This window comes from Piliocolobus tephrosceles, chromosome 8, assembly GCF_002776525.5.
Source record: "Piliocolobus tephrosceles isolate RC106 chromosome 8, ASM277652v3, whole genome shotgun sequence".
Classification (NCBI taxonomy): Eukaryota; Metazoa; Chordata; class Mammalia; order Primates; family Cercopithecidae; genus Piliocolobus; species Piliocolobus tephrosceles.
Window position 1 is genome coordinate 3,447,639 of NC_045441.1, and position 16,379 is coordinate 3,464,017.

General features: G+C 60.3%; 1 protein-coding gene across 1 annotated transcript in view; it reads left to right on the forward strand.

Annotated features, from left to right (window-relative positions):
• Window positions 1-4,568: 4,568 nt before the first annotated feature.
• Window positions 4,569-16,379, forward strand: part of INTS1 (integrator complex subunit 1) — a 34,012-nt gene continuing 22,201 nt past the window's right edge. Inside the window, exons 1-16 of the mRNA XM_026447203.1 lie at window positions 4,569-4,651; window positions 4,973-5,071; window positions 5,782-6,072; window positions 8,926-9,122; window positions 9,271-9,408; window positions 9,655-9,814; window positions 9,926-10,031; window positions 10,124-10,310; window positions 10,436-10,581; window positions 10,738-10,879; window positions 11,983-12,159; window positions 12,902-13,010; window positions 13,639-13,759; window positions 14,232-14,309; window positions 15,212-15,369; window positions 15,973-16,069. Coding sequence (XP_026302988.1) covers window positions 5,014-5,071; window positions 5,782-6,072; window positions 8,926-9,122; window positions 9,271-9,408; window positions 9,655-9,814; window positions 9,926-10,031; window positions 10,124-10,310; window positions 10,436-10,581; window positions 10,738-10,879; window positions 11,983-12,159; window positions 12,902-13,010; window positions 13,639-13,759; window positions 14,232-14,309; window positions 15,212-15,369; window positions 15,973-16,069 — 2,165 coding nt within the window. The 5' untranslated portion in view covers window positions 4,569-4,651; window positions 4,973-5,013. The remainder of the gene's footprint in view (window positions 4,652-4,972; window positions 5,072-5,781; window positions 6,073-8,925; window positions 9,123-9,270; window positions 9,409-9,654; window positions 9,815-9,925; window positions 10,032-10,123; window positions 10,311-10,435; window positions 10,582-10,737; window positions 10,880-11,982; window positions 12,160-12,901; window positions 13,011-13,638; window positions 13,760-14,231; window positions 14,310-15,211; window positions 15,370-15,972; window positions 16,070-16,379) is intronic.

The window sequence follows — 16,379 nt, forward strand, 5'->3', positions numbered from 1 at the left end:
TTATTTATTTATTTATTTATTTATTTATTTATTTATTTATTTTAGCTGGAGTCTCGCTCTGTCACCCAGGCTAGAGTGCAATGGTGCGATCTTGGCTCACTGTAGCCTCCACCTCCCAGGTTCAAGCGATTCTCGTGCCTCAGCCTCCTGAGTAGCTGGGACTACAGGTGGGTGCTACCAGGCCCAGCTAATTTTTTTTCTATTTATAGTAGAGACAGGGTTTCACCATGTTGGCCAGGCTGGTCTCGAACTCCTGACCTCAGGCAATCTGCCCGCCTCAACCTCCCAAAGTGCTGGGATGACAGGTGTGAGCCACCGCACAGGCCTAATGAAGGTAAAGATCTTGAGATGAGATCATCCTGGATCTGGGTGGGCCCTAAATCCAGTTGTCCTCACAAGGCACAGAGACACAGAGAGAAGACAGCCACATGGAGACAGAGGCAGAGGCTGGAGGGATGTGGCCACGAGCCGAGGACCCCTGGAGCCCCCAGGAGCTGGTCGAGGTAGGCAGGGGCCTCCCCTAGAGCCCTCGGAGGGAGCCAGCTCTGCCCACACTTTGACTTCAGACTTCTGGGCTCCAGAACTGCAAGAGAGGACATTTCTGTGGCTTTAAGCCACCAAGTCTGTTGAGTTTTGTAAGAGCTGCTGTGGGAAACAAGCGCAGGTGTTTATTTTACTGTTTGGGTGATAAGCAGAGTCTTTGGAGAATTCTGAGCAGGGAAGGAATGTCTGATGATATCTTCTTTTTTCTCTCTCTTTTCTTTTTTGAGACGGAATCTCGCTCTGTGGCCAGGCTGGAGTGCAGTGGCACCATCTCGGCTGACTGCCGCCTCCACCTCCTGGGTTCAGGTGATTCTCCTGCCTTGGCCTCCCAAGTAGCTGGGACTAAAGGCACCCGCCACCGTGCCCGGGTAATTTTTGTATTTTTAGTAGACATGGGGTTTACCATGTTGGCCAAGCTGGTCTCAAACTCCTGACCTCAGGTGATTTGCTCGCCTCAGCCTCCCAAAGTGCTGGGATTATGAGCCACAGCGCCCGGCCTAAAAACTACATTCTTAATACTTTTTTTTTAAGACAGAGTCTCACTCTTGTCGCCCAGGCTGGAGTGCAATGGCATGATCTCAGCTCACTGCAACCTCTGCCTCCCAGGTTCAAGAGATTTTCCTGCTCAGCCTCCCGAGTAGCTGGGATTACAGGTGTGCGCCACCACACCCAGCTAATTTTTGTATTTTTGTAGAGATCACATTTCACCATGTTGGTCAGGCTGGTCTTGAACTCCTGACCTCAGGTGATCCACCTGCCTTGGCCTCCCAAAGTGCTGGGATTTGTATAGGCGTGAGCCATCTCGGCGGACCATAAAAAATATTTTTAAAAAGTGAGCAAACAATTTGAACAGACACCAATAATGCCGATATATGGATGACAAAAAAGATGAGAAAACACTAATTACTCATCGGGGAGACGCCAATGAGGAGCACAGGGCAGACTCTGCACACCTCCCAGGATGACGGAACGCCCACGGTCCCGCCCGGGCCATCAGCAGAGAAACCATCATTGGAATCTGGTCTCCATTCTGCGGGAGACACTCAGCAGCTGACAGAAGCCACCAGTGCCCACAGCGCTGGGCTGAGTCTCAGAATAATGATGCCAGGCTGGGCGCAGTGGCTCATGCCTGCAATCCCAGCACTTTGGGAGACTGAGGCAGGAGGATCAAGAGGTCAGGAGGTCAAGACCATCCTGGCTACCACGATGGCGCCCGTGCTCTCCAGTCTGGGCGACAGAGCAAGACTCCATCTCAAAAAAAAAAAAAAAAAAAGAATGACACTGGGTGCAGCCAGCCAGGAAGCGTGCCCCATGGGCTTTCATTCACACAGACCCCAGAAGAGCAAAGAGCGCCTCTCCGGGGACAGAAAGTGGCGCCCTGGTGGCTTGGAGACAAGGCAGGGGCGGTTTGGGAATGTTCGTTACAGGGTTGGAAGGGATGGGGGATGGGGCCACAGGTGCGTGCGAATGTGGCGAATGTCAGCATGCAGCAGCCTGCACTCGTTCCACCCTTTACACCCCTGCAGTTTATCAGACGCCAATCGCCAATCGTAACTCAAAACAGCTGTTTCAAAAAGAGGAGGGGAGAGGGATGAGGAAGGCAAAGAGGTAGAGGAGGGGGAGAAAGAGAAGAGGGAGGAAGAGGTGGTCAAGGTTGACTCCTTACAGAAAGAGAAGGACGAGGAGGACGAGGAGCAGGAGGAGGACGAGGAGCAGGAGGAGGACGAGGAGCAGGAGGAGGACGAGGAGCAGGAGGAGGGGGAGGAGGTGGTCAAGGTTGACTCCTGAGTTTTTACAGAAACAGAAGGACAAGGAGGAGGAGGAGCAGGAGGAGGAGGGGGAGGAGGAGCAGGGGGAGGAGGTGGTCAAGGTTGACTCCTGAGCTTTGAGCGGGAGGAGAGGGAGGAGGGGGAGGAGGTGGTCAAGGTTGACTCAGGAGGAGGAGGAGGTCGTCAAGGTCGACCCTGAAGTTCTGGCCTGGGCCCGGGTGAGGGCATTTGCCGAAGGCATAGGCCCCGCATGCAGGGGCGGCGATGCTGGTCAGAGGGTAAGGAGAGACAAGTGGCAGGGCAGAGGAAGCTCCCTGCAGGCTGCTCCTATTCAGGTGACAGGAGGAGGAAGCATTACCCCATCGGATCTCCCCTCCACCTTAGAGAGTTACCCTGAGGGACAGATTGAGAAACGGCAGAGGCATGAAGCTGCACAGCCCCGGCCTGGTGTCCGGCAGGGATCCGCGGTTGACCGGCCTCTCCTCCCATGGGCGCCATGGACGTCTCTTTCCAGACTTGCTGCCCACACAGCGCAGGGTGCAGGGCCCTGGAGCCCCCGGGGTCATGCAGGGACCCGGTTGATGCCCGCAGCAGTGGGAAGAGACCGCGGAGGGTCACACAGCAGTTCTCAGGCTGCAGCCTGGGGCCATGAGCCTCACTAAGGCCACACCCAACTTCAGGGACACAGGGACACCACCTCCGCCTTGCCGTCCTGAGATGGGAGATGGGACACACCGGGCAGGCGACGCTCAGGACTCCCTCGGTGGGGGGTCAGAGTTCAAGTCAGTGCCCTGCTGGGAACAGATCTCGAAAATGTGGTTAAGTGGCAAACGCCAGGCGCAGAAAAGAGGAGCCGTGCGCTACCTGCAGGGTGACAAGGCAGAGGTGGGCACACAGGTGGCTGCCTGAACGCACACGGACAAGCTGGGAAGACAGGCACCAATCAGAACAGAGGCTGACTCCAGGCGAGGGACCGGCTGCTCAGGGGTCGGGGGATACCCTTGGACTGGATGATTCCCCTGCCTTTTTTTTTTTTTAGACAGGGTCTTGCTCTGTCGCCCAGGCTGGAGTGTAGTGGCACCATCATAGCTCACTGCAGCCTTGACCTCCCAGGCTGAAGAGGTCCTCCTACCTCAGCCTCCTGAGTAGCTGGGGCATAGGCAGGCACAACCATGCCTGGATAATTTATTTTTGATTTTTTTGTAGAGATAAAGTCTCACTATGTTGCCCAGGCTGGTCTCACACGCCTAGGTTCAAGTGGTCCTCCCACTTTGGCCTCCCAAAGGGCTAGGATTAGTGGTTCATGCCACCATGCCCAGCTAATTATTATTATTTTTTGTACAGGTGGAGTCTTGCTATGTTGCCCAGGCTGGTCTCCAACTCAATCGATCCTCCTGCCTTGGTTTCTCAAAGTGCTGAGATTACAGGTGTGAGCACCACACCTGGCAACTGTATAATCTTTTGTATCTTTTGATTTTTGTTCCCATCAGTGTTTCTATTAAAAAAAAAAAAAAAAAAAGGCAGGGGGGTGCGGGGCGGGTGCAGTAATCCCAGCACTTTGGGAGGCCAAGGCGGGTGGATCACCTGAGGTCAGGGGTTCAAGACCAGCCTGGCCAACATGGTGAAACCCCGTCTCTACTAAAAATACAAAAAAATTAGCCAGACGTGGTGGCGGGCGCCTGTAATCCCAGCTACTCGGGAGACTGAGGCAGGAGAACCGCTTGATCGGGGAGGTGGAGGTTGCAGTGAGCCGAGATTGGTCCACCGCCCTCCAGCCTGGGCAACAGAGACAGACTCCGGGTCAAAAAAAAAGGAAAGAAAAGAAAAAGGAAAGGGTGAACTTTGTGGAACACGAGTTCCATCTCAATAAAGCCATTATTATTTTTTGAGACAGAGTCTCTCCCTGGGGGCCCCCCGGGCTGCGCCCCCTCACCAGTGCCTGCGCCCCCGCCTCCCACGCCCCCCGGGACGTGCAGAACCCGCCGCTTGACGCATCCGCGGATCCCTGAAGCCACCCCTCCCCGCCGTGCGTCCTGGAGTGTGTCCCTTGGCAACGCCAGCACCACCTGTGCATGGAGATGCCAGCGCCTGCCCCGCGCCGCGGAGCCACCTGGACCAGACCACGTGCGCGCAGGGCTCACCACTCCCGCCGCCAGGGGGCGCTGCAGGCATCAGGCCGGCGCCGCGAGCCTCTCGCACCTCCGTCTGGGCCCGCTTCCCGCCGCACTATTTTGCTTCCGGTTGTTCCGGAAGTCGGGTCCTTGAGTGCGGCGAGATCCGTTTCCCTTTCCGGGGTGGCCGGGCGGTGGCGGCTGGGCTGTAGTCGCGATGGGCCAGAGGTAAGTGAGCCGCGGCCTGGGCGCTCTCTCATTGCCAGGCGAGCACCTGGTTCTCCCAGCTACCCCGCCCGGCCTCGGGGCCGTCCCTCCTGGTTGTGCCGCCTTCAGCCCGGCGTCCGCGCCGTCTGCTGCCACCCGACTGAGCCGCTCCCGGGCGGCTGGGAGGCGGGGTCCCTGCAGCTCCTACAGCATCGCCCCTCCGGGCGGGCGCGGGGCCACTGTCCCCGGGTCCCAGGCCCAAGCCCCGTGCGGTAAGGGAGCGAATGAGCGAGCGAGCGAGTGAATGAATGAATGAATGACCGCACGCTGGCTCCTCCGCAGATGACGCCGCAGCCGCCGGGAGCAGCGAGGGACGCGGCAGGATGAACCGGGCCAAGCCCACCACGGTGCGCAGGCCCAGCGCCGCGGCCAAACCCTCAGGTGCGTCTCTCTCCCCATTCTGCAACCCGGGGGTCTTTGGGGGGTCTTTGGGGATCTCAACTGCCCCGGAGCCTGCGCTCGGCTTGGTTGTTCCGCAGCCGCGGCTGTTTCCAGGAATTGGATCTGGAAACACTGTTGTCGGTCCTCAGCGGCTCTGAGAGTCCCTGGGAGGCTTGGGACAGCGGCGACTTCCTCCGGGAGCCCGGTGATCTCGTTTCAGGCTGAGCTGCAAGGCGGCCTACAGTAGTGGAAGGGTCTCCCCAGCCAGGAGGCAGGAGGGAGCACAGTGTAGCGTAACACAGGGTCTGCAGCCAGACTGTCAGTTCAGATCCTCCGGGCTTAAAGCTGCCACTCACCTGCTGTATAACGCTGCGCACATTGCTTAACCTCTCTGTGTCCTTTTCTCCCCTGTAAAGTCAGAGTAATGGCACCTATTGCGGAAACTTGGGGGTGGGGGCGGACTAAGCACACTGATTGGGATAGACCAGAGATGGCCTGGTTTGTGGTTAGCGCTATGTGACTGTCCACCGTCACTTGTGCGTATCTTGCTGGTGCCTGCTCTGCTGTTGGCTGCTGAGTGAGCTCTGGCTTCTTCCTTGCCTTCTCTGACCGTTGTTTAATCCCCTCCGACATAACAGGAGATTGGAGTCAGTCTTTTTCCACCTTGGGTGTCGCGAATGTGCCTGGTTTTCTCTCTCTTTTCTCTGCAGGACACCCTCCCCCGGGAGACTTCATTGCTCTGGGCTCAAAGGGTCAGGCCAATGAATCGAAAACGGCATCCACCCTGCTGAAGCCAGCCCCTTCCGGCCTGCCTTCTGAGCGCAAGCGGGATGCGGCGGCTGCGTTGTCCAGTGCCTCGGCCCTCACCGGTCTCACCAAACGCCCCAAACTCTCCTCCACACCCCCACTGAGTGCCCTGGGACGCCTGGCTGAGGCTGCAGTGGCAGAAAAACGAGCCATTTCTCCGTCGATTAAAGAGCCATCTGTGGTGCCAATTGAAGGTAATGAGTCTGTGGACTTCCCCTGAGAACGCCCCTCAGCACGTCCATCCATCAGGTGTTCAGGGAAGGCCCCCTCCAGGCCTAGTGCTGCCCGTATGGCCGAGCTCCTCTGGGAGAGCAGATGTTTGTGACTTGTTCTTTGAAGTGCTTCTTTCGTAGGTGCCCTTACCCTGTGAGTGCATCTGTGTCCTGGACTGCCAGTGGCTGCCCTTAGAGAGCCGGGTCCCTCCCCCATTGAGTTGTTCGTCTCATGTCTCTGTTGGACGCCCCCTTTGTGATGGGCATTGTCTGAGCCCGGGGGTAAACCGGGCCTGGTGACACTCCAGGTGCGTGTTCTCAAGGTCGCGCGCCCTGGTGCGTTCCTCTCTCAACCTGAGCGGAGGCGATATGTACTTGGTTCCTCCTTCCCTCCTGGTTACCAGCAGGGAAGAGTTGATGCCTTCCCTGTTTTCAGTTGAAAAGCAGCAGCACAGTAAACACATCAACAGGAAATGTAAACTTCACGATCTGCTTCTCGCAGAAATGCCTTTAACTCTGTGCCTAGAATCGCCCCAGCTCCTCTGTGCCATTTTCCCAACGACCATCTTTCAAGGCTCCATGACTTCCCGGGAGTCACTCTGGCAGTGTCACACCAGCCCCAGCAAGCCTCATGGTCTGCAGTGTTTTGTTTCTGTGGGAGCATTTCTTTTGGATAATTTCTTTGTAGTAGTCGAAAAGAACAAGCATCCTGATGACTTTGGTAGTGAGGTGTCTGTTCAAGCCATGCCACCTCTGATTACTGAGTTTTGTACCAGACAGGGCCCAGGGGACTTGTGGGCTGTGGCCTTGCCCTCGGAGGGATCAGGCTGCTGCAGTGCAAGCCCATGAGTGAGTCCCCGACGGTCCTGAGAGGGAGGAGGCCTGGCAGGGAGTTGCAGTGTGGGCTCAGGCCTGCGAGCACAGGCGATGAAACTGGGGCAGGCAGGAAAGGGAGGTGCCAAGCAGACAATGGACTGTGCCCAGGGAATGGAGGCCTGGCCTGGGCAGCACACGCTAGTGAGAGCCAAGGCTGGACGCTGTGGGCAGTGTTTGTCCTGGACTCAGTTGGCATCAGGGAGCCCGGGGGGCAAACAGCCCAGGACAGCACAGCTGGGGGGCTGCTTTAGGAGGTCGAGTCTCAGATGTCCCATGAGGCCTGTCCCTGCAGCTGGTGCCAGTGAGGATCGAAGACAGAGACCACAGGCCCCACCCCGGCCCAGGTTCTCGGCCTCCGGCTGCTCGATATTTTTATTTATTTATTTATTTATTTATTTATTTATTTATTTATTTATTTATTTTTATCACCATCTCCTGTAGAAAGGAGATTTTGAAGATGACAGGAGACGTGCTTATGAAAAGCATATTCAGAGTGGTAGATCGCTTTACAATATTATTTTGGCAAAACAGAGAGATGGCTGCTTCCAGCCATTTGTGGTATCTGTCCCAGGCTGTCCCTCCGTGCTGGCAGCCCACTTCTGCCCGCCCTGCTTATCTCAGGGCATTAGGAAATTTCTTCCAAGTCTTTGTCCCAGGTGCAGTTAAGGTGGATCACAATGCCTCTGTCCACATGTGTGTGTGGATATTTATTTTTTATTTATGTATTTTTATTTATTTATTTATATATTTTTTGAGATGGAGTCTTGCTCTATAGCCTAGGTTGGAGTGCAGGGCACGATCTCGGCTCACTGCAAGCTCTGCCTCCCGGGTTCACGCCATTTTCCTGCCTCAGCGTCCCAAGTAGCTGGGACTACATGCGCCCACCACCATGCCCGGCTAATTTTGTGTATTTTTAGTAGAGACGAGGTTTCACCATGTTAGCCAGGATGGTCTCGATCTCCTGGCCTCGTGATCCACCCGTCTCGGCCTCCGAAAGCGCTGGGATTACAGGCGTGAGCCACCGCACCCGGCTTATGTATTTATTTTTTGAGACGAAGTGTTGCACTGTCCCCCAGGCTGGAGTGCAGTGGCACGATCTCGGCTCACTTCAGCCTCCGTCTCCCGGATTCAAGTGATTTTCCTGCCTTAGCCTCCGAAGTAGCTGGGATTACACGCATGCACCACCACGCCTGGCTAACTTGTGTATTTTTAGTAGAGACAGGGTTTCACTGTATTGGCCAGGCTGGTTTCAAATTCCTGACCTCAGGTGGTCCACCCGCCTCAGCCTCCCAAAATGGCAGGATTACAGGCGGGAGCCACCGCGCCTGGCCGTGTGTGGATATTTAAAACACAGTTCTAAAAACTCCTGGGTCAGAGAAGAATCAGAATGAAAATGAGAAAACCTCCGATGCAACAGTGGCAAACATGAGGAGAGGAAAGGTGTGTGCTGGCCCTGGTGCTCCTCGGTGGATGTGGGAGGGTCAGGCCCTCATCTGGAGGAAGGTTGTGAGTCGAGCACCCATGGAAAGGGGGGAAAAGAGGGGAGAAGAGCATGCTGGAGACTGGCGCCGGGGCAGGTGCAGAGAGAGGGCCGCTGTGCCGTGGTCCACAGTGAGAAGCTGCCAGACGGAGCCACGATTCAGTGGAAAGTAAGGCTGCAGGTTGCCTGACTTGCTGGGAAATGTCTGTAGCCTTCGAGGTAGCCGTGTGGGACACAGCGGAGCCAGGACTGGAGTGGCTGGCGGGCCAGTGCTGAGGCCTGTGGGGCAGCCTGTTGTGTTGAGGGGACCATCTGGTGGGGTGCTTGTCCCCTGTGGGAACTCTCTTGAGGGTGGATGGCTGGTTCATGGCAGCGCTGACCCTGAGAGCTCCGGGTTCCTCATGGTCTTACCGGTGTCCCGAGGCTTTGGGGCGAGCCTGCCCTGGCCCTGCTCTGACTGTACCGCCTGCCCTGGCCAGTGCTGCCCACGGTGCTGCTGGATGAGATCGAGGCGGCTGAGCTGGAAGGCAACGACGACAGGATCGAGGGCGTGCTGTGCGGGGCCGTGAAGCAGCTGAAGGTCACCCGCGCCAAGCCCGACAGCACCCTCTACTTGAGCCTCATGTACCTGGCCAAGATCAAGCCCAACATCTTCGCCACCGAGGGCGTCATCGAGGTGCGAGCCGGGCCCCTGGCAGGAGGCGAGCAGGGCTGGGGCACTCGGCTCCCCTCCTCACCTCCCCCTTCAGTGTCCTGCCCAGCCCACCCCAGCTTTGCCTCTGGGGCCAGCGAGGCTCCCACGTGACATGCACCCTCCCTGGCAGGCTCTGTGTAGCCTCCTGCGGCGGGACGCCTCCATCAACTTCAAGGCCAAGGGCAACAGCCTGGTGTCCGTGCTGGCCTGTAACCTCCTGATGGCCGCCTACGAGGAGGATGAGAACTGGCCCGAGATCTTTGTCAAGGTGAGGGGCCTCTCCCGGGACGGTGAAGACAGCGGAGCGCCATGGGCTGGGCGGGGCGGGAGAAAAGCAGGAGTGTGTGCTCTCCAGAGGACTGTGTCTGACAGCCCCGATGGTCATGGCACAGTCCCCTCCGCACCCAGAAGCTACAGAGGGCCGCCTGGGCGTCCAGTCCCTGGGCAGCAGGCAGACATTCCCCAACCTGGCTGCCCAACTGGGCTCGGGGCTGAGGGTGTGGCTCCCACACAGGTGTACATCGAGGACTCCCTGGGGGAGCGGATCTGGGTGGACAGCCCTCACTGTAAGACGTTTGTGGACAACATCCAGACGGCCTTCAACACCAGGATGCCCCCCAGGAGTGTGCTGCTGCAGGGGGAGGCGGGCCGCGGCGCTGGCGAGCTGGGCGCAGGTGAGAGACACGGCCGGCCCGGGAGGGCGGGTGTCTAGCCCCCGGGCAAGGAAGGGTTGGGAGGTGAGGCGGGTGCGAGGCGCTGCATGGAGCCCTCTCCTTGGTCTGCAGGGAGCAGCCCACACCCCTCCCTCACGGAGGAGGAGGACAGCCAGACGGAGCTGCTGATCGCGGAGGAGAAACTGAGCCCCGAGCAGGAGGGCCAGCTCATGCCCAGGTAGCTGCGTGCCCGCCTGGTCCCAGTGGGAGGTGGTTGGGGCAGGTGCCTCGGGCCGCCTTCCTCCCTCCCTGCTCCCTCCTGTGACCTAGGTACGAAGAGCTGGCGGAGAGCGTGGAGGAGTACGTCCTGGACATGCTGCGGGACCAGCTGAACCGGCGCCAGCCCATCGACAACGTCTCCAGGAACCTCCTGCGGCTCCTCACCTCCACCTGTGGCTACAAGGAGGTGCGGCTGCTGGCGGTGCAGAAGCTGGAGATGTGGCTGCAGAACCCCAAGGTGCGGGGGTGCCTGGGGCGGGGGTGGGGTGGGGCAGGGGTGCCCGGCGGGGGGCCGGGGCAGGCTCCGTGTGGTCCCACAGCCAGGGTGGCCGTGAGCCCACAGCTCCCTCCGCGGCCCCGCAGCTGACCCGGCCGGCCCAGGACCTGCTGATGTCCGTCTGTATGAACTGCAACACGCACGGTTCCGAAGACATGGACGTCATCTCACACTTGATCAAGATCCGCCTCAAGCCCAAGGTCCTCCTCAACCACTTCATGTTGTGCATCAGGTGCGAGGCGGGCAGGGGCGGAGTGGGGGTACGGGCGGAGCAGCAGGCAGGGGCGGAGCGGGGTGCGGGGCGGAGCGGCGGGGGGGGGCGGGGGGGGGGGGGGGGGCGGAGTGGGGACGGGGCCTGCACCCTCACCTCCCCGGTTCCCACACCCAGGGAGCTGCTGAGCGCGCACAAGGACAACCTCGGCAGCACCATCAAGCTGGTGATCTTCAATGAGCTCTCCAGCGCCCGGAACCCCAACAACATGCAGGTCCTCTACACCGCGCTGCAGCACAGCTCTGACCTGGCGCCCAAGGTAGGCCCAGGCCTTGCCCTCGACACCCGAATGGGGGGCTACGGGCTGGAGAGACACCTGGCGTCTGGGGAAGCCGAGGGATTGGCGGGGCTTTGTGGGAGAATGCTCCTGGGGCTCCGGAAGGAGCTTTTGAAACTCACTTGGGCATGAGGTTGAGCCATTTCTAGAGTGGGTGCAGCCACAGCGCCCAGCATCTTTCTCAGAAACGGGCACTGTCCATTTAGGAGGGAGCCACACTGAACCTTAAAAGCCACCCAGGTTTCTGAGCTAAGACCCAGACCTGCCAGCTTGTATTTTTATTTCTCAAGCTCGTTGCTGCCTTTGGATAATAAGGTTGTTTTAAAAATTTTTTGTAGAGACGGGGTCTTATTATGTGGCCCAGGCTGGCCTCAAACTCCTGGGCTCAAGTGGTCCTCCTGCCTCAGCCTCCCAAAGCGCTGGGATGACAGGCGTGAGCCCCTGTGCCTGGCCCAGACCTGCCTTCCGTGCAGTGGGTCCCTCAGTTAAGCAGGAGTCCCTGTAGCGCTGGCTGTAGGACCCTTGGATTCCCATGTCTCCTTTGAAGCGGACTGGGGAGATGCTCCCATTGCCACCAACACGTCAGGCCTCCTGGTGGGCTCTGTGGCGTGCGAAACACGAGGGAGGCACGGCCGCTTTGGCTCGGCGTGGTCGTCTTTGCAGCCCGGCATTTTGAGACAGGGGTGCATCCTTTCAGATCTCGGGTGGTGGCCTTTGGTTTCTGTTCAGCCTGTGGCGCGCGAGTGGGCTGAGATGGCGCACGCACTTCTGTGGCTCTGCCACCTGGTGTCCCACACCCCCAGCGTCTGTTAATTAATCCTTCTGCTCATTTCACGAGGACCAACTCCCCACGTGCCGGTTGCCGAGAGGGGAATCAGATGTGGCCCCTGCTCACCAAGGGCTGGCAGCCAGTAGAGCAGGGAGCCCGCCACCCCGTGCCCCGCACTGCCTGAGACCCGCTGCAGCATCCTCGGGCACCATCCCCAGGGGTGCTGCGGGAAAGAGCTGGGCGTATGCTCCTAGAGGGGCCTGTGACGGGGACGGCAGCATTGGGCAGCCTCCCACACAGCCTCTCTCTGCCCCAGTTCCTGGCCATGGTGTTCCAGGACCTGCTGACCAACAAGGACGACTACCTGCGGGCCTCGCGGGCCCTGCTGCGGGAGATCATCAAGCAGACCAAGCACGAGATCAACTTCCAGGCCTTCTGCCTGGGCCTCATGCAGGAGCGCAAGGAGCCACAATACCTGGAGATGGAGTTCAAGGTGCCAGCCCTGCTGCTGCGGCGCCTTTCCCTCACTGCGGGTCCCACGCGCTGCCGTCCCCCTCGCCCTGGGTCCCACGCACATTCTGCCCCTTCGGGTGCTCTGGCTGAGCATGGGTACGGGGCTGAGTGAGGCTGTTTGCGGCCATGTGTCACAGAGGGTAGCATGGGCTCCGTCCTGTGTGAGGACCCAGGAGGGGCTGACCAGGTGTGGGGGAACCGGCAACCCCTGGGCTGGATGGGACGGATTGCTGCCGGGAGGAAGGCGAGTGCGTGAGCAGGGAGGCAGGGCGGGGCCGCAGGCTGCCTGGCTGGGTTGGAGACTGTGCGAGGGGTGCGGAGGGAGCTGGTGCTGGAAGGCACAGTGAGAGCGGATCACAGAGATGCCAGGTCCCTGCAGCCAACTGGCAGCCAGCCTGTCAGGGTGGCCTGTTTTGCAGACGGGTTTTTGTGGATCTCTGTTGACTACACCTCCCTCCCGTGGCCAGACTAGGACCTTTTGAGTCACCAGCCTGGTGTCCCTCCTGTCAGACCCCTCCCAACTGGTCCTGGGCTCTCTCTGGATCCCTGCTTGTGTGTGTGTGTGTGTGTGCGTGTGCAAGTGTGTGCATGTGCGCCACATGTATGTGGAGTGGGGGCTCCGGGTGTCCCTTCTGGATACAGACCGCGTGCTGCGCCCACGTGGGTGCGGAGTGGGGCTCCGGGTGTCCCTTCCTGCATCAGACCTCGTGCTGCACCTGCAGGAACGCTTCGTGGTGCACATCACCGACGTGCTGGCCGTGTCCATGATGCTGGGCATCACGGCGCAGGTGAAGGAGGCTGGCATCGCCTGGGACAAAGGAGAAAAGAGGAGTAAGGACGCGGGGGTGGCCTGGCCTTGCTTGGTGGGGGTCTCAGGTCCAGGCTGGTGGCTGGTGGCTCTCCGTGGCTGCACTGTCCTCTGACCGCCTGGGAGGAGTGGTCCCACAGCACAGCCACTCAGGGACACAGAGCCTGGAAGCTGCCGTCCCGGTTCCTGTCCATCCAGACCTCACCCCAACTGCAGGTTCAGGCCCTGTTCTCCCCGAGCGTCCTTTGTGTGCTCCAGTTCTGGCCCAGCGCGGGGGCATTGTAGGCAGAGTGGCCCCAGCCGTGGGTGGGAGGGAGGGGAGGTGGTGTTCGGAGCAGTCTGGGTGTTTGATCGTGGGTTCACAGGAAGACTGGGCTGCAGAAGCCCTCTCAGCCATTGACCGGAGCGAGTCACTTGCGACAGGAGGATTCCGGTCACCCATGTGTGTGTCAGGGTTACTCCATGCTCCCCAGGCTGTTATTCCAGCCAGGAATGGTCCAGAAGCTGGGGGTGCCCTGAGTTACTCCCTCCCAAGTGCCAGCCTTGAGCTGGAACCCTAGGGGTGCCTGTAGCCCCTCAGCACATGGCTTGGATCCTGTAGCCCCTCAGCCCATGGCTTGGATGGGCCACTAAGCTGCGTGTCTGTTGCAGACCTGGAAGTACTCCGCTCATTCCAGAACCAGATCGCCGCCATCCAGCGGGATGCCGTCTGGTGGCTGCACACTGTGGTCCCCTCCATCAGCAAGCTCGCCCCCAAGGACTACGTGCACTGGTGCGACCCGGGCCCCGCACAGCCCCTGTCCCACTCCCCACTGAGCCGGGACAAGCCAGGGCCCCACAGAGCTCCTGCCTCACTCCCCACTGAGCCGGGACAAGCCAGGGCCCCACACGGGAGCCTGTCCCCTCTCTGGACAGCAGCAGCCGTCAGGCGGCAGGCATGTCACCCTGTGTACATTAGAGCCTCCCGTGGGGCCTCTGCCTTGGTTGGGGTGGGGCTGTCAGGCTCGAGCCTACATTTCTCTGCAGCGATTTTGGAAAGCACGGTTGGTTGCTGTCCAGCCCGGCAGCCCCGTGAGTGGTCCCTGGGCTCTTGGGTGGTGCTGTGAGGAGGTGCTGAACTTGGCATCAGGCAGCCCCGCCTCTGAGTGCTTGGGCCTGTGGGAGCGGGGTCCCTTCCTTGGAACTAACAGGGCTGGTCCCTGAGCACCCACGTCGTGACTGAGGGCCCTTCTCTGCCTGCCCAGCCTGCACAAGGTGCTGTTCACAGAGCAACCGGAGACCTACTACAAGTGGGACAACTGGCCACCAGAGAGTGACCGCAAGTGAGTGCACTGCCTCCTGGACTCCTGTGCGCTGGGCTGGGCAGGGCTGGGGGGTGCCTGACTGGCTGCGGCAGGAAGGGCCAGTAGGAGTTGGGCCGCTGTTCTCAAGGTCACGTCACCATCCTGTCCCTCCTCCACAACCCCGGGTGCCTTCTCTCACTCCCATGCTAGCGTTCCTGCGCCACTGCAGGAATTCAGCCGCCGCCTGTGTCCACGTGACTCTAAGCCCCAGCCACAGCCTCCCCCAAACTCCCGCCTTCCAGACACTTCCCAGGGCGTCCACAGGCACTCCACCCTCTACTGGTCCCAAATGCACTGTCTGCCCCTGCTTTTGTCCAGACAGCTGCACATTGTCCTTCCCCAGCCAGCTGGCCTCACAACTCTGTCCCCTTTCAAGTCCCGTGGGTGACCCTGTGGGTTCTTGGCCTACACTGCCCTCCACCCCCGGCTGGGGCTGCTGCTGGTTCACCCTGCGCCCACCTCGTGCCTTGGGCGCTCTGCTCACCTTCACTGCGGCTTTCCCCGTCAGGCTTTAGAGGTGGAGGGGTCATCTCTGCCACCTGGCTCCCAGCTCCTTGACGGCAAGAAACATCTTGGCCTCTGTGGGGCGGCAGAGCCTCCCATGTGGTGGCCGTAGGAACCAGTGACTGTGTGTGTAGCCCCAAAGGCCTTGGGGTGGGGGTAGCCTCCCCTTCTCTCCCTCTGCCCAGGCGAGACATAGAGCCGGGGCTCCTGTCCTGCAAAGGGAGGCTCAGGTTGGAGGGGACAGCCTCGTTGGAGGCAGCAGCAGCCCTCTGCCGCCAGCCCGTGGGCTCTGAGGGAAAGGCTGGCCTGACCTCGGACCCTCAGGTCCGGCAGGTGTGGGTAGCCCGCAGCGAGTCATGCCTCCCCCGCCCCCACAGCTTCTTCCTGCGCCTGTGCTCCGAGGTGCCCATCCTGGAGGACACGCTGATGCGCATCCTGGTCATCGGGCTGTCCCGGGAGCTCCCGCTCGGGCCCGCAGACGCCATGGAGCTCGCCGACCACCTGGTGAAGCGGGCGGCGGCCGTGCAGGCGGATGGTATGGCTTCTCCAGGGGATGGCCCCTTTGCTGGGCTCTGCCCTCCTCGTCCCTGCAGAAACCCCGGCGCTGGCACACACCTCTGGAGCACCGCGCAAAGCTGTGCGTCAGCTGGGTCCTGGGTCCCCGGGAGGCTTGGGGACCTGCCTTCTCTGCATCTGTCTGTTAGGAATTCAGAAGCGCGTGTCTTTGGCAGTGATGCAGTCACTGCCCCGTTTTTTGGAATTTGTCCTGGAACTGGCACATCACCTCCTTTAGGAGGCTGTTAGAGTGATTTTAAATCCAGCTCGCACCACGCCTGGCTCTCCCCTGGGGGCTTGTGGGTCCCCACCCTGCCGGCCACACCCCCGTCCTCACCTCCCTACCCTCCCTGGCAACCCTGCCTGCTCTCTAGACCCAGCCCGGGTGTGGCCCAGAGCAAGGTGTGCCTCCTGTCCCAGTGAGAAGCCCTGTTTCCCCCAGCTCCCCTGCTCAGGCCTGCGCCCCACCCCGCGGCATCCCCCACCCCACCCCGATGCCACCCGATCAGGGCCTTTCCCCTCGCTGCCTGTGCCCGATGGTCTGTGAGCAGCCCCAGAAGCCGTGTGTGGCTCTTGGTCCTAGATGTGGAGGTGCTGAAGGTGGGGAGGACCCAGCTGATCGACGCCGTTCTGAACCTGTGCACCTACCATCACCCCGAAAACATCCAGCTCCCGCCCGGGTAAGCCCGCGCCCTGCTCCCCACTCCAGCCGCCGGGGTAAGCCTGCTCCCTGCCCCCCAACTCCCGCTGCCGGGATAAGCCTGCTCCATCCCCCCGACTCCTGCCCGGGGTAAACTCGCACCCTGCGCTCCGCTCCCCACTCCCGCTTGCACCCTGCTCCCCACTCCCGGGTAAACCTGTGCCCCACTTCCTCCCCAGTAACCCTGGTAAGCCAGCGCCCCACTCCCCGCTCCCTCCCGGGTAAGCCCTTGCCCCGCTCCCCGCTCCCTCCTGGCAAGCCCGCACCCTGCTGACCTCACAGGTCCGCTG